The sequence below is a fragment of the Cannabis sativa genome, chromosome 9 (genome assembly GCF_029168945.1).
Source record: "Cannabis sativa cultivar Pink pepper isolate KNU-18-1 chromosome 9, ASM2916894v1, whole genome shotgun sequence".
Taxonomy (NCBI): Eukaryota; Viridiplantae; Streptophyta; class Magnoliopsida; order Rosales; family Cannabaceae; genus Cannabis; species Cannabis sativa.
This window is the reverse complement of record NC_083609.1, coordinates 59,097,820-59,122,438: the sequence shown is the minus strand read 5'-3', so window position 1 is coordinate 59,122,438 and position 24,619 is coordinate 59,097,820. Positions and strand designations below refer to the sequence as shown.

Sequence of the window (24,619 nt, the reverse complement as noted above, 5' to 3'; positions counted from 1 at the left end):
AAGTTGAGGCCTTGACAAAGCTGATTGCAGGGCAAGCTAAACAAGCCCAAGTTATTTGTGAGATATGTGGAGGCAACCATCACTTTTCAGAGTGTCAGGCAGATGTGGATAATTTGCCAATGGATCAAGCAAAAGCCATTGGGAACTACTCCCAAAATAATAATTATGGGCACAACCAACAGGGGTTCTACCAGCAGAGAAATCAGCCCCAACAAAACCAACAACAAAGTCCTAGTGGAGGCTCCAATATCCAAGCTGATTTATTGCTCCAATTCATGATGGAGACTAGAGCCTCTATTAAAACTCTAGAAACTCAAATGGAACAATTGTCTACTCAAGTGGCAAACCAAGCTCAAGGAAATTCACCTAGCACTAGTGAGGCAAAAGGAAAAGAGCAATGTAAAGCAATTTCCTTGAGGAGTGGAAAGAGTTATGAAGGACCTAGTGGCAAGCAACCAGTTGAAGATGGGGTTCAGGATCAACAAGCACAGACACCGGCACCAAAGGAAAAGAAGGCTACTGATAGCCCTGCACCACCACAACAGTCTCCACCAATCAGTATTGATCATCATGTGAAGATACCTTATCCTCAGAGACTCCGAAAGACCAATCTAGACAAGCAGTTTACAAAATTTCTAGAGGTCTTCAAAAGACTACACATCAACATTCCTTTTGCTGAAGCCTTGGAACAAATGCCCCGTTATGTGAAGTTCATGAAGGAGATATTGTCTAAGAAGAGAAAAATGGAGGACTATGAAACAGTGGCATTAACTGAGGAGTGTAGCGCCATTTTGCAAAAGAAACTACCGCCCAAGCTTAAAGATCCGGGTAGTTTCAATATTCCATGCTCTATAGGGGGTTCAGTGGAAACTAAAGCTCTATGTGATCTGGGAGCAAGCATTAATCTAATGCCGTTGTCTGTCTTCAAAAGGCTAGGATTGGGAAAAGCAAAGCCCACAACAGTGACTCTACAACTAGCGGATCGTTCTCTAACTCATCCTCGTGGCATAATTGAAGATGTACTGGTGAAGGTTGGTAAGTTTATCTTCCCTGCTGATTTCTTAATTCTTGATATGGAGGAAGATTCAACTATTCCCATTATTTTGGGAAGACCATTCTTGGCCACGGGTCGAGCATTAATAGATGTTCAAAAGGGGGAGTTAAAGTTGCGAGTCCAAGATGAAGAGGTCAATTTTAATGTTTTTGCCCCAACTGACATTCCTACCTGTTGCAAGATTGAGGTGGTGAAGGGTTCTTTTGTTAAAACTGATAAGAAGAAAGCAAAGCCTAAAGAGCGACTTCGAACGATTCAGCGTCGTTGGAAAAGATTGATGTGTGGTAGTTCTGAAGGTGAGCTTACTCTTGTGCAAAACTCTGAAATCAACACCATTTGTGGTAAATTGTCTTCATTTAGTGCGAGGGCTCTTTTGAATGCAAAGGGTGGACTTGATCCCTTCTGATGGGGCTCAGGTAAGTTTCTCTCACCCTGGTTTATTTTCATACATTGGGGACAATGTGCATTTTAGTTTGGGGGGGGAGACTTAAATTTTTCAGTTTATTTGTTTTAGTTTAGTTTGTTTTAGTTTTTTTTAGTCTTGTGTGATAGCTAAATTGAAAGATTGATTGAATTGTTGTTATTCACTTGTGCAATGGATTAAAACATAACTGTGTGCTTGACTTGCAACTGTTTGAATTAACATGGATGTGTGCTAGGAAGTAATTCATGTAGATTTAAAACATTTGCTATTCTCACATATCACCTCTGTTCTATTTGGTTTGTGGAATGATTGATTGTACATGAAATAGAATTTGTTTGACATACTCTCTTGAAGCGAAATTCTTGATGATTTTTTTTGTTTGGAAAGTGATTTAGGCAAGTTTTCTTTGGAACGATTGAGCCTTTCAAGCCTACCTAGAAATTTTCACCATAGTATACCCAAAGTTGAGCCTTAGCCTGTTTTAAAAAAATTTTCACCACTTAAATTTTTCACCACTTAACTGAGCTGAATCCGTTATCTTAAACTCTTTTCACCCTGAACATACCTTATTATGCCATGAGCCTTGAAGCAAGTTTGGGGGGGAAATAAGTGTTGTAAGTGGAAAAATAAAGTGTAGGGGTGAGAGATTGAGAAAAAAGAATAATATTGTGTGTTGTGCCTCCGGAAAAAAAAAAGAAGAAAGAAAGAAAAAAAATGTCTTCTTGAGGAAAAAAAAAAATTAAGAAAATTATGAGGTACACACATAAGAAAAACTGCAATCTCTTATTTCTGTTTTTGGGATATATGGGAAGAAAGCAAAAGAAATGTCTAGGCTTGCTTGGTTAAAAGTGCTTATGGTATAGTATAGCTTAAATGACTTCTCACCTACCCATGTACCTAAGCCATGCGATGTTAACCGAAAAAGACCTATTGATTCCAAATAGAAATTTGTCAACATTAGTGGAGAGAGGTATGTCATTCAAACTTATTGATCATGTGTTAGTGGGATGTTGGAAAGTTGAGAACAGTTGTGATATTGATGGCAATTGCGATGTTTTATGTTTGTATGAATTACTTACTTGTAAAATTGTACATTCAACTTAGTTCTTAGAGTTGGCAAGTTGAAATTCTGGTTATTGATGGATTGAAGTTGTGCAGGTGGTGGTAACAATTAAATTGTTGGAAAGTTTAGCTATCATTGTCAGTTTGTTTTTAGTTTAGTCTTAGTTTACTCGGGGACGAGTAAAGAGTCAGTTTGGGGGAGTTTGTTAGGCTATTTTTAGCCCATGTTGTGGATCTAATTTATGTGCGTTTTTAGCTGTGTTGGGACGGAATTACGCTTGTTTTCTATGTTTTCAGGTTCTTTGGAATAAAAGAGGTCTCGGGTGCAGAAATTCGTTAAAAGACGTGCTGAGCCGAAGAAAACACAATTTCTGAGTAATTGTGCACATCTGGCCGCGGCTAAACACAACCTGGCCGCGGCTAGATCTCAAAAATCTAGAGGGCTTCAGTCGCCGCGGCGATGAAGAGTCTCGCCGCGGCCATTTAAGAGATACAGAGAGACCCTTTATTTTCAATTATCTCGCCGCAGCGAGAGGAAGCTTAGCCGCGGCGAGATCCCGTACGGACCAGGGGCATTTTCATCCATCGAACCCTAAATTTTAGTTATAAATAGAAAACTGCGATTGGAAGTCTGGGAGAGCGATTAGAAACCCTAAAATACAGCTGAGAGCGGCAGGAAGAGCACAGAGATTGAAGTGAAGATCCAGAATTCATCCACCAACAGTTCTTTTCTTTATTCCTCTTTAATTTATTTATGTTGAATATTGCTATAGGAATGGTTATGGATTTGTTTCTGAACAAAATTTCCCATTTAGGGAGGATGATGATTGTTGTTTAATGTTTTGCCTAGTTAATGTTTAATTACCATTCCTCAATTCTTGTGTGTGAAATTATCTTAATTTGTTCTTAATTTCATGTTTAAGATTGATCACCTTGTGCATGCTCTATGATCTCAATTCGAAATCTGAAAAGTGAGAATTGAGAATGCTAAAATTAAGATAATCAATGTTCTATGTGAAACGAAAGTATTTGCATGACTTATGTGACGAGTAGATTATTACTTAATGCTGATTTCATGTTAGTTTAATTAAGGAATTAATTAGATAACATGTGGTTTAGAATCTAGAAGATCTGAAAGGAGCTAGGTTATTTCATAATCTGTCATTCCCTCCAAGAATAGGATAGTAATTAATCATTAACGATTTGGGTAAACAACAATAGGATTCTCCTCCCTATTATCTCATCTTGCTCAACTTTCAATTGTGTTATTAAGTTTTCTGAATTACTTTCATACTTTACTATTTTTAAATCATAATTACTTTTGATCTGCCAGATAGAATTATAAGTATAGTTTAGTGGTATTTAATCCAATTCCCTGTGGGATCGACCTCACCTGTGTGAGATTTACTACTTGATTGCGTATACTTGCGTAGCGTTTATAAATTATAGCAACACCCTTCTTTTCACTAATTGAAAGGATTTCATTGAAATCACCACCACATATCCAAGGAAGATCAAACAGACCCTTAAGCCTACACAATAATTGCCATGAATCGGCTCTAGAGCTTGCCTTAGGATTCCCATAAAAGCCTGTGAACCTCCATAAATTCCTCCCCGGACACTACACCAATGCATCAATATGTCCAACCGAAAAAGACTTTACAGATACCTCCCAATCATCATTCCACAACAATAACAAACCACCACTCTTCCCCACACAATCAACATGAAAACTATTGGAAAAACTAATATGACGGCGTATACCTTCCGCCCACCCACCATAAAGTTTAGTTTCAGAAAGAAAAACTAAACTTGGGAAAAACTTACGAACAACCGTTCGTAAAGCAGTCAACGCACCAGGATTCCCCAGTCCCCGTGCGTTCCAACATAGTAGACTCATGGCTCCTGGAGCAGGCTTCGCCAATAAATTACTTACATTCTCAGGGACCACATCAGACTGCTCCTCCAACGACCCCTTCTTCACATTCTCATTGTGAACATCAACATCCATTTTCCTTTTACCTCCACCACCAACCTTCGGACTCACCTTATTTTTAGCATTAGCAACTAACACATGTGATAATTTTGGGCTAATGGGAAAGGAACTCGGCTTAGACGTACCTTTAGACCCACGACCACAAGAGGAATTCAGCCGCTTCCAAGTTTTGGCCTTTTGCGCATGGATAAGCGGTTCAAATGTTTGTTGAAGTGCTTGAGTAAAAGAAAATTCCACTTGAGATGAAAGGTCCAAAACACCCTTACCCTTATCAACATTATTCAATCCATGCATGCTATGATGAACCATTTTACCCACAACATTCTCGGCCTCTTTCCCATCAGCTGAGCCACTAGCCACATCCATAGAACAATCCCCCTCCATCATACACTTACCCTTGCCACAATCGGGTAAAGCATGCAGCAAAGAACACTCACCAACCGCACCTTGGTTAGCTATTTCATCACCCAATGGCTCAATCGTCACATCCGTTTCACTCGTTGGCACCACCTTCCCCAAATCAATACCATTCATATGGGCCACACCCGACTGTGTGCCATCCGTCGGAGACGGTACACCAGGAGCCACAGAAACATTTTGACCGGTCGCATGCCTAGCCTTCACCTCTTTATCACGCTCACGGCCCTCTAACACAGACGTGGGAGCCAACTCCTCCTGTGTAGGACCTGAATAATGAACCCGACCTCTCTCCACAACAAATAAAATTCTCGAGGCCGCTCCCATAGACATGATCAGCCTATTAGACGGAGAATTATCACGCTTTTTCTGATACCAAAATCGATGATGCGGTGGCGAACTCGGAGCACACATCCAAGATCCATACCTCCCACGATCGGGCCTGGGATTATCCCCAACAAAGTCCCTCAAAGGACAGTCCAAGGCCTTATGCCCAATTATACCACAATCAAAACAAAAGTCAGGTAAGTGTTCATATTGAAATAAGAGTGAAACCTCATTACCTAGCTCATCCACCGCCACCCGCAACCCTCGTTTAAGAGGTTCAGTGATATTCATCCGCACCCTAACCTTCATTGTACCATTGACAAGCTTGATGTCTTCAAGCTTACCAATCCTCTCATCCCATTCCCGTGCAAACAACTCGGTCATGCAAGCCAACGGAACATTGTTGATCGATATCCAAAAGTACGTAAAATCAAAATTCATTTTTGAAATCTCTCCTAATCCCATTGGCTTCACAAAACATATCAATTGTTTATCAATTGTCCATGGTCCCCCACCATAAACCCGCTGCCTTTCCTCACGGCTACCGAAAAAGAATCGAAAAACATTCTTGGAGCTCAATTCTTCCACCTGAAACCGATGATTGAGTTTCTGAATTCCCTTCATAGCATTCTCAATTCCATCTTTATTGGCCGGTCTAGGGCCAATAACTTTTCCAACAAGATCACACAAATCCAATCTCTTCTTCCCCTCCTCTACACCAGCTTTATTCAACGCCAGAACCGGTCCATCGACATCATCCAGACTCAAGACTTCTGCAAGCCGATTAACCAACTCTAAATCCATGGAAAGTACTCGCAAAATCGAAAGAAAACACAGAAGGTTGACGATCGTAAAGGTCGACTCCACCCTTCCCATGAAGGGACTGCGATTCCTAGGTAGTTTCAGTAGCTCCGAAACTAACGGGAGACTCGTATTAGGTAGATTTTATTGTAATTTATATACATTTTTATGTTGTACGATCTTGTTATTTTATTGTTGATTTTTTATTATTTATATATTATTTTTGATGTTGTTTTGTTATTACTTTCATGTAATTTTTTTGTTGTTTTTGTTCTTTTGTATTTTTATAAAATATTGTAAAAATGTAAAAATAAAACTTTGAGTAAAAAATTAAAAATTTTACAAAAATTAATATTTTATGCAATTAAATTATATAATTTCCCTCGTATCGGCCTGCTGCTTCATATATAGTATGAAAATGTGTTTTTGAAATAATCTAAATTGTTTGGCTTTTCTTGCCCCCTTGTTCTTGTCAACTATATATATTCCAATAAGAAAATATATATGAATATATAGGGAATAATAATTTATATTTTTTGATATTTGAAAAAATTATAATAATTTATAGTAAGCATATCATATTTTCTTTCTTTTTTTTTTTAAAAAAAAAAGAAGTCTGAATAAGTACTTATGATAATACTGAAGTCTTCAAATTAAATAATTAATTGCATGCACGAGTATGTACTTTATATAAAAAAAATTGTACTTTATATTTTTTTTTTATATATATAGTACTATATATACTATAATAATTTGCCCAATTATATATATAAGAAAATTTGATTTATAATTTTCTAAGAGTGCTAAAAATAAATCATATGTCCATATTGTCCTGAAATGTTGTCACAATTGTACTCAGGTTAGGGTTAGGGAAGGAAAGGAATTTTAAGGTAATTAGGAAGAAGAAATAGGGTTATGGTTTTAAAACATTAATTATATTTGTAAAATACAAAGTCTAAATTGTCATTTTAACAAAATAAAAAGGACAGTCAATAAATTTTGTAAAATATATTATCAAATATCTAAACTTACACATCTTTGTTATATTATATTTTAATTTGTACCAATAGCCATATATTATGTAGCAAATATTATTTTAATATGTTGGCTTAATTATTTAGTGCATATGCTACATGTTTATATTGGTTATCATCACATGGATATCAATGAATCTCAATCACTATTATAATTGACATCTTTAATGACTTTTTATTATGTCTAATGTTGCTTAACATGAAAAATAATTTTATATATATGTCCAAAACTATTTAATATTAATGATCCTTTATATTTTTTCATGATTTATATGGATTGTAGCTTTGTTTTTACTTATAAAATATAATGTTTTAAATGATTATAGCTATTTTTGTTTTCAAATAAATATTTTTTATGAGAGGTAATTAATTCATACTTTTTTTTATAAAAAATATTGTAAACTGCATATAAATTGTTCATTTGAATTAGTTAATTATACCTTAAAAATAATAACAAAAAACCAAAAAACTATAATATGAATGTTAACTAAAAAAACCTTTATTTCAAATTGAAATTAAAGTTGATGGAATACAAAACAATGCATTCCTTATTGAAACACAATAAAATTAAAATAATAATAAAAAAACCAATCTTAAATATTAACTAGCTATAACAACTAGTTAATTCTTACGTATGCATGCATAGCACATGCATATCATAAATAGTTTAGTACGTAATTATATGATGGAGACAACAATAAGTGCCCCGAAAAGGACTTTAAATCCGGAGGACACTATCCCATGAGCATCAGATGAGCTAGCAGTACCATTGTTCACACTAATTTTAAGCTTTTGGTTGCCATTGAGACAGTGTCCGGGTTTCCCGCAAATGTACCATTTGTTTCCGGGAGTTTTGAGCTCCACTCGGTCGTTACCTGTCGTCAATGGTGGTTCACCGTTCGGGGACGTGGTATTGCAACTCATGAAGCCAGCACCATCAACTTTGTATACATTGTGACTACCAGATTTGTAGTTGAACACTATCAAATATTAACCAAAAATACAATAATTAGTACTAATTAAAAAAAAATCAATTAAATTGACTTCAAAAAAATAGAGACTCAAAATATAAAAAAAAAAATTAGGGTTTTTTTTTCTTCCTCAGTATAGTGTCTTCTTATCAAATTAATTTCAACATTTTATAGTTCCCAATAGAAATTTTATTACTTTATTTATTTTTTATAATTGCCTAATTTTTGTTAAGAACAAAATTATATACTTTTTATAAATATTGTGATCAACATATGTAAATTTATTTATATATATGGAAGATTTTTTAATGAGTATTATCTAATGATTATTAAATAAATTTAACTATAAATATTAATTTTAAACATATTAAACCTTTAAATTTTAATGACGAATAATAAAAGATAAATTTTATTTTTTATATTCAATTTAACTACTTATTTAAAAAAAATTAAAAAATACATTTTTTTACACTATATCAAAAATATGTTTATATAATTTAAGTCAAATTCAATGTTTTTTTAAACTTTTTTCGCCTAATTTTTTTTTTCTTTTAGCTGAAAAAAATGAGATTTTTCTAATTAGATCAAAAAAATTTAAGTTTTTCCATTCATGAGTAATACCTATTAAAGTACCTTTTTATGTATATATATATATTATATATAAAATTAGCTTTAACTTTATTATTTTCTATATATATAAAAAATAATATTAATTTTGTAAAATAAAAATATATATAAACAAAGTTATTTAATTAATTATTACCTAGAACATCACCAACTGTAAAATTTTTATCCTTAGCCCAAGCTTGATAATCAAAATTATCATTGGTCCATCCTTTGTCATCTCCAACAATATAATCAGTTGCAATAGCAATAGTTGGAAGAACAATTGCTACAACAACAATTACATTCAAAAATCTATTAGAAAAAGCCATTATATTAAAATAAATCTTAATTAAATATTGGAAAATAATAGCTTTGAAAAATTTATATTAATTGATCAAAGCTATGTAGTAGTACATATGATCTATGACCATATGAGTCTCTATTTAAATGAAAATTTTCAAAAGTGTTAAAATCATTGAAAACTTCGAATAATAATTAATTAAACCGTCCATGGTCGGCTTGCTGAGTATATAAATGTGATTAATTATTTAATTAAGGAAAATAAAATAAATTATAAATAATATCATCAATATGAATATTTTACTTAAAATAATATTTTAATATAATAACTAAATAACAAAATTTATAAGCTGAATGTTACCAAGCTAGCTAGTAAAAGGACGAGTACATAAAAATATATAATATAATTAATTAGTGATTATTAATTTTATAATTAATATTAATTAATTAATTGTGCCGTCCTTATTGAATGTTATATATCCTAAGTTCCTATGTTTTGCCGTTAATATACTTCGTTGGATTTATTAAGAAAAAGTATAATTTTTAGGGGTAATAGATATATAAAAGTTAAAATAATAAAATTAACAAAAGTTACACAAATGCTAATTATACTATCTATATAGGATGCACTTTTTTCTTTATAATTTATTTAATTATTATTCTTTTGCTAAAGAATTTATTTAATTATTGTTAGGTACTATATAATATACTGTTTCAAAACTTATATTAAAAAAAACACCTTAATGATCTCTATCTATATAAATTTACGTGAGATTTTATCTTAGATATGTGTATTAATGTCATAGATGTAAACGTAAAAGACAATTAATTAATTATACAATAACGGTTATTATATATGGACATTATATATACACAATATTGTATTAATAGTATTAAATGCGAATTTTATGATAATAACAAATTAGGAATATATATATTAATTATATGAGAATTGTTAAAATATTATTATTGATAGTGATGAATATATATATAATGAAATTAATAAAAGCAAATTATTAGAGATTTAGCTCAAAAACTTTGACATTTAAATTATGTTTTATTGAATTTAGAATTTTTAAACAAAAATCCTTAAATCTAATAATATTAATTTCAATAATTCATAGATAATTTAACATATAAAGTTCAAAGGTAAAAATTAAATAAAAATAAAAAGCATGCATTATATATGCAACGACCAAAAATTTTGAAAATTTTATTAATAAGCTCATTAAGGACATAATTAAAATTACATTGACTGTTATAATGTAATTAAATTACTCATTTAACATTAATAGTGAGTTTTTGACCCTTGGCACAATCATCCTTTACACTGCTAATAAAGTATTTGGCTCCAGAACTTCTTAATGGGATTACATCATTACCACTCGTCAATGGAACACTCTGTCCTGAATAGCAATTTGCATAGTCACTTATTTGATTCACTTGAACCACATTATGAGCTCCCTTTGTATACCTGAACACTATACAACACAAAAAATACAAAATAAAAATTAACCCATAATATATACAATATAATCGATCATGAAGATCGACTAAAGCATGCATGTATCATATTTGTGTGTAATTTATGTGTACACATATTATTATACATACCGAGCGAGTCGCGAACTGTGAAAGTCTTGCTTGCGGCCCAAGCATTGAAATCAACAGCAGGGTTCCATCCAGCTGAATCACCAACAATGTAATCAACTGCATAGCAAACATTCAAACCCATTGCAAAAACAAAAATTGCTACAAGTGGAAATGACTTTGCCATTTTTCTTTTTTGAATAATTATAATTTTTATAAATGAATATAAGAAAATTGTGTAAGAACTGATTAATATTGCTTTGTAAATTCTTCATGTTTGCACATATATTTATAGTGCTTTGCATGGGAGAGACTAGTAATGTAGTGATCCAGCAAAACCAAATCTTTTGCAATAATTTAATTAATTAAATGCAATTAATTATCCAATTAATTAATATATAAATATTTGACTGTAATTAATTCATAATTTTTTCTTTTGCCATTGAATTCGTAGATTTAATGTAATTTACTTAATTATATATATGGGTTCTTTACCGAACAAATTCTGTATATGCATGTATTGTTTTTATTTGATTGTAATTAAAGACCTTATTAATTGTGTTTTATATTTTATATATTTTGTATCATCATTTTTATATTTTACTTAATTTGCACATGCATATATTTTCTCTTTATATATATTGCCATGGGAAGTTTGAACCAATCAAATTTTTATATATGCATTAATTATAAAATGTTAATATTATATTTTAAAAAAAATCCTAAAAATTGTTAATTATAAAATTCATATAAGTATATATAGCATACATGAGAAATTATACTTAATATCGTATTTTAAACTTTTTTTTAAACAAAAAAAAAAAAAACAGAAAACATAGCTTTATTTTTATTTTTATTTTGATACTAGGGGAGAGGAATTCCATTTTTGAAGGGAATGAGAATGAATGGTATAGTATTGATTCCCATACGATTGTTTACTAAATTTTGGAAAGGGAAAAACTGATGGACCCACACAAATTAGGGAGAAAACAAAGAGAAAGATTCTCCCCCCATTTTTATAGAGAATGCATTTCCCTTTCCTTACTTAATTTATTTTAATTTTAATTTTATTGATTAAAAATAAAAAAGACAAATATACCCCTTAAAAATCTATAAACAAAAAATAATTACATGTTCTAATAATGGTAATTTTGTCAACTTAAAGCATTCCGATTACCTTTCCTAGTTATGTAAACAAAATAATATGATTCTGGTTTTCTTTCCGGACAGTTTAGTAAACATCATAATAAAATATTATTTCTGATTATTTTCTATTTTAAACCAATACATTTCTCTCATTGATTATTCTGATTCCAATTACAGTTTAGTAAACGCGCCATAAATGTAAAACTATTAAACTATGCCTATAACCACAAACATAGCTTATTATTTTAGTTTGTCATGCATTTTTTAATTTCTCAAGAAAAAAATATATTTTATTAATCACCAACAACTCCTACAAATGCATAATAGAAAAATCATTACAAATGATCAATAAACTACTTGAGGTAATATATCTAATTTATAGATTTAAGTGAATTATTATCTTTTCTCTTTTAACCATTGAATTATTGGATATATTGATATACATTAAGAATACACATTTTACCTATGGGGATAGACCTGCGAAACTCACCCTTAATGAGAGTAAAAATTTTCTGTCTAAATATAGAATGAAGCGGGAATGGTAGAGATGTTCACTGTTCAAATGGAGAAAATAACTGGGGCAAGGAATAACCGCACCGCACATATGTGAGTATGGTGTGGGTATGATATTAGCATATATGTCCCTTTACGTGTCCCGAAATATACATATATCACATATATTTTATTTATTCTGTTTTTATGTTATCATATTATATGAGAAATTTGATATTATATGCTTAAAATTAATTTTGTAACGTCCCCGCTTCAAGCCTCCATTGGGTCCTTACACCCACAGAATAATGACTCTTATACACGAGTCACTCTGGCTGCTTCATGGACTGATGACTGACCCTACAGACCAACACGAGTGTTTTCAGCGTGCTTTGTCCTCACTCACACGCTTCCTGGGAAAACCTCCCAGGAGGTCACCCATCCTAAAATTGCCCCAGGTCAAGCACGCTTAACTGTGGAGTTCTTTCGAGATGGGCTACCGAAAAACAAGATGCACCTTGTTTATATAGGTAGTACCAATCAATCCATTTAAGCTCTTTTCAACTGTGTAGTCCCATACCTACACAGTCTCAGAATCATCCCACTTGACCTTCCCCAGGCGATGTGGGATTGCACAGCTTACCCGGTGTTTCCCCTTACGGATCACGAGACTACTGACTGTCACAATCACCCCCCTTACGGGGTCTGACGTCCTCGTCGACCACACTTCCGACTGGGTCAAGGCTCTCATACCATTTGTAACGTCCCCGCTTCAAGCCTCCATTGGGTCCTTACACCCACGGAATAATGACTCTTATACACGAGTACGTCACTCTAGCTGCTTCATGGACTGATGACTGACCCTACAAATAACAAACTGTAACAACCAACATAACAGAAAGGGAGTTACAAATTTATCCACTAAAAATATGCTAGCATATTTTGCATCATGTAAAATATACTTACACCATTTTTCTCATTCAATTTTACCCCTAAACAAATAAAAACCAAACATCCATCTCTCTCTCTAGGATACTCACACTGTTAGGATACTTGAATCTCCTAGCCATTGATGTTCAAAGAATGAACATGAAAGCAAGAAAGAAACAGAAAAGATTGATTGAAAGAGGGAATGAAAGATGTTGTATTGCATTGGAAGAAGAGTACAATATATACAACCAACCAATTAAGAGAACAATACAACTGAAAGGGAAAACAACTTTAACATACAAAATAACAAACTGTAACAACCAACATAACAGAAAGAAGATTGGTGTTGAGTTTTGTGCCCTAAATAAAACTCATTTTCAATATAATCAGATTTACTTATTAATAAAGATCAGAAATAACATTTTATGTTGCATGGTTCACATGATTTATTTCATAATTATATACATATAATGTATGAATTCTATTTAAGTCCAGAACATATGAATTTGTTAATGATTATAGTGTTGTCAGCACAGTGAAATATAATCTTAATTGTATGTTCGAAAGTTTATTCCCTGATTTGTCAGTTCGCTGGATTTACACTGGCATGATAATCAGCGATAGATGTACACGTAAAAGACAATTAATACAATATCGATTATTATATATGAACATTTGAATATTGTATTAATAGTATTAAATGCGAATTTTATGATAATAACAAATTAGGAATGTATATATATATATAAGAAATTATGTTTTATTGAAATTGTTGAATTTAGATTTTTTTGACAAAATTTTTTAAATTAAATAATATTAATTTTAATAATTCATAGAAAAAATTTAACTAAAATAACTTAAAAAATATAATTTAGCATATATTAAAATTCAAGAGTAAAAATTTTAATTAGCTAAATAAAAATGAAAAACATTATATACCCAACCAAAAATTTTGAAAATTTTATTAATAAGCTCATAAATGTGATAATAGAAATTACATTGATTGTTATAATGTAATTAAATTAGTCATTTAACATTAATAGTGAGTTTTTGACCCTTGGCACAATCATCCTTTACACTGCTAATAAAGTATTTGGCTCCAGAACTTCTTAGTGGGATTACATCATTTCCACTCGTCAATGGAACACTCTGTCCTGAATAGCAATTTGCATAGTCACTTATTTGATTCACTTGAACCACATTATGAGCTCCCTTTGTATACCTGAACACTATACAACACAAAAATATACAAAATAAAATTTAATCCATAATATATCAAGCAAAACTAAAGCACATATCATATTTGTGTGTGATTTATGTGTATATATACGTATTATTTATACTTACCGAGCGAGTCACGAACTGTGAAAGTCTTGCTTGCGGCCCAAGCATTGAAATCAACACCAGTGTTCCATCCAGCTGAATCACCAACAATGTAATCAACTGCATAGCAAACATTCACAGCCATTGCAAAAACAAAAATTGCTACAAGTGGAAATGACTGTCCCATTTTTCTTTTTTGAATAATTATAATTTATATATATAAATGAATATATGAAAATTGTGTAAGAACTTACTATTGCTTTGTAAATTCTTCATGTTTGCACATATATTTATAGTGCTTTGCATGGGAGAGACTAGTAATGTAGTGATCGAGCAAAACCAAATCTTTTGCAATAATTTAATTAATTAAATGCAATTAATTATCCAATTAATTAATATATTAATATTTGACTGTAATTAATTCATAATTTTTTCTTTTGCCATTGAATTCGTAGATTTAATGTAATTTACTTAATTATATATATGGGTTCTTTACTGAACAAATTCTGTATGCATGTATTGTTTTTATTTGATTGTAATTAAAGACCTTATTAATTGTGTTTTATATTTTATATATTTCGTATCATCATTTTTATATTTTACTTAATTTGCACATGCATATATTTTCTCTTTATATATATTGCCATGGAAAGAGTTTGAACCAATCAAATTTTTATATATGCATTAATTATAAAATGTTAATATTATATTTAAAAAAAATCCTAAAAATTGTTAATTATAAAATTCATAAGTATATATAGCATACATGAGAAATTATACTTAGTATCGTATTTTAAACTTTTTTTTAAACAAAAAAAAAAAAAAAAAACAGAAAACATAGCCTTACTTTTATTTGTATTTTGATACTAGGGGAGAGGAATTCCATCTTTGAAGGAAATGAGAATGAATGCTATGGTATTGATTCTCATACAATTGTTTACTAAATTTTGGAAAGGAAAAAACTAGTGGACCCACACAAATTAGGGAGAAAACAAAGGGAAAGATTCTCCCCCCATTTTTATAGGGAATGCATTTCCCTTTCCTTACTTAATTTATTTTAATTTTAATTTTATTGATTAAAAATAAAAAAGACAAATATACCCCTTAAAAATCTATAAACAAAAAATAATTACATGTTCTAATAATGGTAATTTTGTCAACTTAAAGCATTCCGATTACCTTTCCTAGTTATGTAAACAAAATAATATGATTCTGGTTTTCTTTTCGGACAGTACTTTAGTAAACATCATAATAAAATATTGTTTCTGATTATTTTCTATTTTAAACCAATACATTTCTCTAATTGATTATTCTAATTCCAATTACAATTTAGTAAACGCGCCATAAATGTAAAACTATTAAACTATGCCTATAACCACAAACATAGCTTATTATTTTAGTTGGTCATGCATTTTTTAATTTCTCAAGAAAAAAATATATTTTATTAATCACCAACAACTCCTACAAATGCATGCATAACAGAAAAATCATTACAAATGATTAATAAACTTGAGGTAATATATCTAATTTATAGATTTAAGAGAATTATTATCTTTTCTCTTTTAACCATTGAATTATTAGATATATTGATATACATTAAGAATACACATTTTACCTATGGGGATAGACCTGCGAAACTCACCCTTAATGGGAGTAAAAATTTTCCGTCTAAATATAGAATGAAGCGGGAATGGTAGAGATGTCTACTGTTCAAATGGAGAAAATAACTGGGGCAAGGAATAACCGCACCGCACATATGTGAGTATGGTGTGAGTATGATATTAGCATATATGTCTCTTTACCTGTCCCGAAATATACATATATCACATATATTTTATTAATTATATATTTAATTTATTCTGTTTTTATGTTATCATATTATATGGGAAATTTGATATTATATGCTTAAAATTAATTTATCCACTAAAAATATGCTAGCATATTTTGCATCATGCAAAATATACTTACACCATTTTTCTCATTCAATTTTACCCCTAAACAAATAAAAACCAAACATTCATCTCTCTCTCTAGAATATGTTCAAAGAATGAACATGAAAGCAAGAAAGAAACAGAGAGAGAAGGAAATAGAGAAAGATAGAAAGGAACAGAGAAAGTTCGATTGAAAGAGGGAATGAAAGATGTTGTATTGCATTGGAAGAAGAGTACAATATATACAACCAACCAATTAACAGAACAATACAACTGAAAGGGAAAACAACTTTAACAGACAAAATAACAAACTGTAACAACATAGCAGAAAGAAGACAGTTGTTGGATTTTGTGCCCTAAATAAAACTCATTTTCAATATAATCAGATTTACTTATTAATAAAGATCAGAAATAACATTTTATGTTGAATAGTTCACATGATTTATTTCATGATTATATACATATAATGTATAAATTCTATTTAAGTCCAGAACATATGAATTTGTTAATGATTATAGTGTTGTCAGCACAGTAGAATATAATCTTAATTATATGTTCGAAAGTTTATTCCCTGATTTGTCAGTTCACTGGATTTAGACTGGCATGATAATCAACGATAGATGTACACGTAAAAGACAATTAATACAATATCGGTTATTATATATGAACATTTTAATATTGTATTAATAGTATTAAATGCGAATTTTATGATAATAACAAATTAGGAATGTATATATATAAGAAATTATGTTTGGTTGAAATTGTTGAATTTAGGTTTTTCTGACAAAATTTTTTAAATTAAATAATATTAATTTTAATAATTCATAGAAAAAATTTAACTAAAATAATTAAAAAAATATAATTTAGCATATATTAAAATTCAAGAGTAAAAATTTTAATTTATATACCCAACCAAAAATTTTGAAAATTTTATTAATAAGCTCATAAATGTCATAATTAAAATTACATTGATTGTTATAATGTAATTAAATTTCTCATTTAACATTAATAGTGAGTTTTTGACCCTTGGCACAGTCATCCTTTACACTGCTAATAAAGTATTTGGCTCCAGAACTCCTTAGTGGGATTACATCATTTCCACTTGTCAATGGAACACTCTGTCCAGAATAGCAATTTGCATAGTCACTTATTTGATTCACTTGAACCACATTATGGGCTCCCTTTGTATACCTGAACACTATACAACACAAAAATATACAAAATAAAAAATTAATCCATAACATATATTTGTGTGTAATTTATGTGTATACATATCATTTTTATTTACCGAGCGAGTCGCGAACTGTAAAAGTCTTGCTTGCGGCCCAAGCATTGAAATCAACAGCAGGGTTCCATCCAGCTGAATCACCAACTATGTAATCAACTGCATAGCAAACATTCACAGCCATTGCAAAAACAAAAATTGCTACAAGTGGAAATGACTTTCCCATTTTTTTTATTGAATAATTATAATGTATAGATATAAATGAATATATGAAAATTGTGCAAGAATTTAAAAATTGCTTTGTAAATTCTTCATGTTTGCACATATATTTATAGTGTTTTGCATATGGGAGAGATCAGTAGTGTAGTGATCGAGCAAATCAAATCTTTTGCAATAATTTAATTAATTAAATGCAATTAATTATCCAATTAATTAATATATAAATATTTGACTGTAATTAATTCATAATATTTTCTTTTGCCATTGAATTCGTAGATTTAATGTAATTTACTTAATTATATATATGGGTTCTTTACTGAACAAATTCTGTATGCATGTATTGTTTTTATTTGATTGTAATTAAAGACCTTATTAATTGTGTTTTATATTTTATATATTTTGTATCATCATTTTTATATTTTACTTAATTTGCACATGCATATATTTTCTCTTTATATATATTGCCATGGGAAGAGTTTGAACCAATCAAATTTTTATATATGCATTAATTATAAAATGTTAATATTATATTTAAAAAAAATCCTAAAAATTGTTAATTATAAAATTCATAAGTATATATAGCATACATGAGAAATTATACTTAATATCGTATTTTAAACTTCTTTTTAAACAAAAAAAACAAAAAACAGAAAACATAGACTTATTTTTATTTTGATACTAGGGGAGAGGAATTCCATCTTTGAAGGGAATGGGATGAATGATATCGTATTGATTCCCATACAATTGTTTACTAAATTTTGGAAAGGGAAAAACAAGTGGGACCCACACAAATTAGGGAGAAAACAAAGGAAAATGTTCTCCCCATTTTTATAAGGAATGCCTTTCTCTTTTCTTACTTAATTTATTTTAATTTTATTAATTAAAAATGAAAAAGATAAATATACCCCTTAAAAATCTATAAATAAAAAATAATTACATGTTCTAATAATGGTAATTTTGTCAACTTAAAGCATTCCGATTACCTTTCCTAGTTATATAAACAAAATAATATGATTCTGGTTTTCTTTCCGGACAGTTTAGTAAACATCATAATAAAATATTGTTTCCGATTATTTTCTATTTTAAACTAATACATTTCTCCCATTGATTATTCTAATTCCAATTACAGTTTAGTAAACACGCCATAAATGTAAAACTATTAAACTATGCCTATAACCACAAACATAGCTTATTATTTTAGTTTGTCATGCATTTTTTAATTTCTCAAGAAAAAAATATATTTTATTAATCACCAACAACTCCTATAAATGCATAACAGAAAAATCATTACAAATGATCAATAAACTACTTGAGGTAATATATCTAATTTATAGATTTAAGTGAATTATTATCTTTTCTCTTTTAACCATTGAATTATTGAATATATTGATATACATTACGAATACACATTTTACCTATGGGGATAGACCTGCGAAACTCACCCTTAATGGGAGTAAATTTTTTTTGTCTAAATATAGAATGAAGCGGGAATGGTAGAGATGTCCACTGTTCAAATGGAGAAAATAACTGGGGCAAAGAATAACCGCACCGCACATATGTGAGTATGGTGTGAGTATGGTGTGAGTATGATATTAGCATATATGTCTCTTACCTGTCCCGAAATATACATATATCACATATATTTTATTAATTATATATTTAATTTATTCTGTTTTTATGTTATCATATTATATGGGAAATTTGATATTATATGCTTAAAATTAATTTATCAACTAAAAATATGCTAGCATATTTTGCATCATGCAAAATATACTTACACTATTTTTCTCATTCAATTTTACCCCTAAACAAATAAAAACCAAACATTCATCTCTCTCTCTAGGATACTCACACAGTTAGGAGACTTGAATTTCCTAGCCATTGATGTTCAAAGAATGAACATGAAAGCAAGAAAGAAACAGAGAGAGAAAGAAACAGAGAAAGATAGAAAGGAACAGAGAAAGATCGATTGAAAGAGGGAATGAAAGATGTTGTATTGCATTGGAAGGAGAGTACAATATATACAACCAACCAATTAACAGAACAGTACAACTGAAAGGGAAAACAGCTTTAACAGACAAAATAACAAACTGTAACAACATAACAGAAAGAAGACAGTTGGTATTGGGTTTTGTGCCTTAAATAAAACTCATTTTCAATATAATGAGATTTACTTATTAATAAAGATCAGAAATAACATTTTATGTTGCATAGTTCACATGATTTATTTTATACATATAATGTATGAATTCTATTTAAGTCCAGAATATATGAATTTGTTAATGATTATAGTGTTGTCAGCACAGTAGAATATAATCTTAATTATATGTTCGAAAGTTTATTCCCTGATTTGTCAGTTCACTGGATTTAGACTGGCATGATAATCAACGATAGATGTACACGTAAAAGACAATTAATACAATATCGGTTATTATATATGAACATTTTAATATTGTATTAATAGTATTAAATGCGAATTTTATGATAATAACAAATTAGGAATGTATATATATAAGAAATTATGTTTGGTTGAAATTGTTGAATTTAGGTTTTTCTGACAAAATTTTTTAAATTAAATAATATTAATTTTAATAATTCATAGAAAAAATTTAACTAAAATAATTTAAAAAATATAATTTAGCATATATTAAAATTCAAGAGTAAAAATTTTAATTTATATACCCAACCAAAAATTTTGAAAAATTTATTAATAAGCTCATAAATGTGATAATAGAAATTACATTGATTGTTATAATGTAATTAAATTACTCATTTAACATTAATAGTGAGTTTTTGACCCTTGGCACAATCATCCTTTACACTGCTAATAAAGTATTTGGCTCCAGAACTTCTTAGTGGGATTACATCATTTCCACTTGTCAATGGAACACTCTGTCCTGAATAGCAATTTGCATAGTCACTTATTTGATTCACTTGAACCACATTATGAGCTCCCTTTGTGTACCTGAACACTACACAACACAAAAATATACAAAATAATTATTAATCCATAATATATATTTGTGTGTAATTTATGTGTACACGTATCATTATACTTACCGAGCGAGTCGCGAACTGTGAAAGTCTTGCTTGCGGCCCAAGCATTGTAATCAACACCAGGGTTCCATCCAGCTGAATCGCCAACTATGTAATCAACTGCATAGCAAACATTCACAGCCATTGCAAAAACAAAAATTGCTACAAGTGGAAATGACTTTGCCATTTTTCTTTTTGAATAATTATAATTTAAATATTTAAGTATATGAATATGTGAAAATTGTGCAAGAATTTAAAATTGCTTTGTGAATTCTTTATGTTTAACATATATTTATAGTGTTTTGCATATGGGAGAGATCAGTAGTGTAGTGATCGAGCAAATCAAATCTTTTGCAATAATTTAATTAATTAAATGCAATTAATTATCCAATTAATTAATATATAAATATTTGACTGTAATTAATTCATAATTTTTCTCTTGCCATTGATTTCGTAGATTTAATGTAATTTACTTAATTATATATATGGGTTCTTTACCGAACAAATTCTGTATGCATGTATTGTTTTTATTTGATTGTAATTAAAGACCTTATTAATTGTGTTTTTTATTTTATATATTTTGTATCATTTTTATATTTTACTTTGCACATATATTTTCTCTTTATATGTATTGCCATGGGAAGAGTTTGAACCAATCAAATTTTTATATATGCATTAATTATAAAATGTTAAATATTATATTTAAAAAAAATCCTAAAATTTTTTAATTATATAAAATTCATAAGTATATATAGCATACTGCATACATGAGAAATTACACTTAATATAGTAGTTTTTTTTTTTTTTTTAAAAAAAAAAGAAGAAAACATAGCCTTATTTTTTATTTTTATTTTTGATATTAGGGGAGAGGAATTCGAACATTCGAATCTTATTTTTATGAAGATATATCTTATTAATCACCAACAGAGCTGTAAAATCGTGTTGGCACACGGCCCAGCCCGACCCGTTTTCAAAAAGCCCGAAAAATGTGGGTCGTGTCGTGCTGGCTCGTATAGAATTATGGGTCGTGCCGTGCTGGCCCATATTTCCATAGGTCAAGCCCAGCCCGGCCCATGGGCACGAAAAAATCGTGCCGGGCCCGGGCCCAAATCATGCTTTAAACGGGCTTCGTTAGACTGACCAATGGATTTTTTTAACGGGCCATGTTCACCACCTACAATGAAGGAGCTCGAAACAGTAATGCCTCACCTGAGATAAAAAAAAGGGCTATTTTTAAAAATATGGGAAAAATTATTAAGGTTATGATAAATATGGCATAAAAAGTAAATGCCACTAAATATGGCATTATTTAACCAATCAAACTAAAAATATGGGTTTTTTTCTAAAAAAAACCATATAAGACATTAAAAAAAAATCTGAATTTAAAATTCATAAAAAATAAAAACTTAATTAAATTACCATAAAAAATATTAAAATTCTCTTCATATTTATTTTTTTAAAAAAATAAAACAAATAATACTATAGTGATTGCCGAAGTTGTCACTTGTGCTGGAAAAGTTATCGGAGTTTACTGCCGACACCAGAAAAGTCGTCGGAGTAGTCGCTGGCGCCGGAAAAGTCGCCGGAGTTGCTGCCGGCGCCGAAAAAGTCATCAGAATTAGCATTGTCGCTGGAAAAATCACCAAGAAACTAGTTTCTTGATGTTAGAAACCGGTTTCTTGGTGATTTTTCCGGTAATTTTACCGGTGACAATGCCAAGTCCGACGACTATTCTGGAGTTTGATGTCGGTCTTGAAAAAGTTGCCGGAGTAGTTCCTGGTGTTGGAAAAATCGCCAGAGTTATTGCCGGCGTAAAAAAAGTCGTCAGAATTGGCATTGTCGCCAGCAAAATCATTAGAAAAATCACCAAGAAAGTGGTTTTTTCATCAAGAAACTGGTTTCTTCACCAAGAAAGTGGTTTCTTCATCAAGGAACTAATTTTGTTACACAACAATAATAAAGATTATGAAAACAAAACAAAAGTGATATACACTGAAAATAATTGAAACCAGTTTCATCAATCAACCAAATAGAGAAAAAAAAATACAAAAAAAATTACCAAGAAACTGGTTTCTTCATCAAGAAACCGAAAAAAACCAGTTTCTTGGTGATTAGTCCGATAATTTTTCCGGTGACAATGCCAATTTTGACGAATTTCTCAGAGTTTACTGTCGGTACTGAAAAAGTCACCGGAGTAGATGTCGGTGTATTAGTCGTCAGAGTTGCTACCAATGCTAGAAAATTCGTCATAATTGCCATTGTCGTCAGAAAAATTACCGGAAAAATTACCAAAAAACTGGTTTCTTCATCAAGAAACCAGAAACCAGTTTCTTGGTAATTTTTCCGGCGACTATGCCAATTCTGAAGACTTTTCAAGTAAATGTCGTCGGAGAAGTCGCCGGAGTAGCTGCTAGCGTCAGATTAGTCGTCAGAATTGGCATTGTCAACGGAAAAATCACCAAGAAACCGGTTTCTTAGACTTCAAGAAACCGGTTTCTTGGTGATTTTTCAGTGATTTTTCCGGCGAAAATGCCAATTCCGACGAATTTTCCGGCGCCGGCAGCAACTCCGACGACTTTTCCGACACCGACCGCTACTCCGGTGACTTTTCCCAAGACCGCAAAGAACTCCGGTGACTTTTCCGGCATCAATGACAAATAAAACTTCCTAAACAAATAAAAACAGTAAATATGGGATTTAGAAACCTAATTACATATATATGGCATATCAAATACTATACAAAAACCTAAAAACAAAAAAATACCATATAAATTGGCCAAACTTAAATGTGCCATATTTATCATAAGAACTTTTAAAATCCCATACTAAGTGTAATTTCCTCTAAAAAAAATGAGAGAGGAGCATAGAGCAAGTTAAGAAGAGAGTGAGAAGAGCAAAATAGAGGGAGCAGGTTAAGAAAAAGATATGGGCTTCGACTTTTATTTAATTTGATATATTATTAATATATTTGTATTATAATATAATTTATAACATATATGTACAATATATTTATAATATTAACATTTTTTTTAAAGTATACATATAAATAGTGTTACATATAAATAAACTTTAGTAAAAATTATTTTTTAAAATAAAAATATGTATATAAATATCAAAATATATAATTATGAAGTACAAAATTAAAAAATTATATTTATTTGTGTCATATTTTTTGAGCTTTTATATTCGTGCTTGCTTGTCGTGTCGTGTCGTGCTTAAGCCCATATTTTTTTGTGTCAGATCGTGCTCGTGCCTCTTAGACTTGTGCTGGTTTCGTGTGGTGTATCAAAAAGCCCAACCCATATTTACAGCGTTAATCGCCAACAACTCCTACAAATGCATAACAGAAAAACCATTACAAATGATTAATAAACTCTAAAATAGCAAAATCACACATGTTCATCTACTTATTGGTCATATACATATTGCAATTCTAGCTTTAAGATCTTTTTTCTTTAGGTGCACGTTTAAAAAGCCACGATATAATTAGATTTGAGTGTGATTTGATCATTAAATTACAATATAACCATATAACTTGAGGTAATATATCCAATTTGCAGATTTAAGTGAATTATTATCTTTTCTCTTTTAACCATTGATTATTGGATACATTGGTACTTTTAGTGATAACTTTTAGTCACAACATAATTTTACAGTGACTAATGTTACTTTTAGTCACAACAAAATATTACTTGTGACTAAAACATAATATTTAGTTACAAGTTGTCACTAATT

At 30.2% G+C, this 24,619-nt stretch overlaps 5 protein-coding genes across 5 annotated transcripts; all 5 read right to left on the bottom strand.

Moving 5' to 3' along the window:
• Window positions 1–7,602: 7,602 nt before the first annotated feature.
• LOC115723997 (blue copper protein 1a-like) lies at window positions 7,603–9,046 on the bottom strand. The gene is made up of 2 exons (XM_030653453.2): window positions 8,850–9,046; window positions 7,603–8,095 (listed from the first exon to the last, which is right to left on the bottom strand). The coding sequence occupies exons 1-2, from the start codon at window positions 9,019–9,021 to the stop codon at window positions 7,794–7,796; spliced, it is 474 nt and encodes a 157-aa protein (XP_030509313.1). The 5' UTR covers window positions 9,022–9,046; the 3' UTR covers window positions 7,603–7,793.
• A 605-nt stretch (window positions 9,047–9,651) lies between these two features.
• LOC133030818 (blue copper protein-like) lies at window positions 9,652–10,826 on the bottom strand. The gene is made up of 2 exons (XM_061103726.1): window positions 10,607–10,826; window positions 9,652–10,473 (listed from the first exon to the last, which is right to left on the bottom strand). The coding sequence occupies exons 1-2, from the start codon at window positions 10,767–10,769 to the stop codon at window positions 10,271–10,273; spliced, it is 366 nt and encodes a 121-aa protein (XP_060959709.1). The 5' UTR covers window positions 10,770–10,826; the 3' UTR covers window positions 9,652–10,270.
• Window positions 10,827–13,986: 3,160 nt separating this feature from the next.
• Window positions 13,987–14,718, bottom strand: LOC133030817 (blue copper protein-like). The gene is made up of 2 exons (XM_061103725.1): window positions 14,498–14,718; window positions 13,987–14,379 (listed from the first exon to the last, which is right to left on the bottom strand). The coding sequence occupies exons 1-2, from the start codon at window positions 14,658–14,660 to the stop codon at window positions 14,177–14,179; spliced, it is 366 nt and encodes a 121-aa protein (XP_060959708.1). The 5' UTR covers window positions 14,661–14,718; the 3' UTR covers window positions 13,987–14,176.
• A 2,015-nt stretch (window positions 14,719–16,733) lies between these two features.
• Window positions 16,734–17,902, bottom strand: LOC133030816 (blue copper protein-like). The gene is made up of 2 exons (XM_061103724.1): window positions 17,693–17,902; window positions 16,734–17,602 (listed from the first exon to the last, which is right to left on the bottom strand). The coding sequence occupies exons 1-2, from the start codon at window positions 17,853–17,855 to the stop codon at window positions 17,400–17,402; spliced, it is 366 nt and encodes a 121-aa protein (XP_060959707.1). The 5' UTR covers window positions 17,856–17,902; the 3' UTR covers window positions 16,734–17,399.
• Window positions 17,903–20,152: 2,250 nt separating this feature from the next.
• Window positions 20,153–21,071, bottom strand: LOC133031543 (blue copper protein-like). Its single transcript, XM_061105068.1, has 2 exons — window positions 20,909–21,071; window positions 20,153–20,820 (listed from the first exon to the last, which is right to left on the bottom strand). Exons 1-2 carry the CDS (start codon window positions 21,069–21,071, stop codon window positions 20,618–20,620), a joined length of 366 nt encoding a protein of 121 aa, XP_060961051.1. The 3' UTR covers window positions 20,153–20,617.
• Between the last annotated feature and the right edge of the window lie 3,548 nt (window positions 21,072–24,619).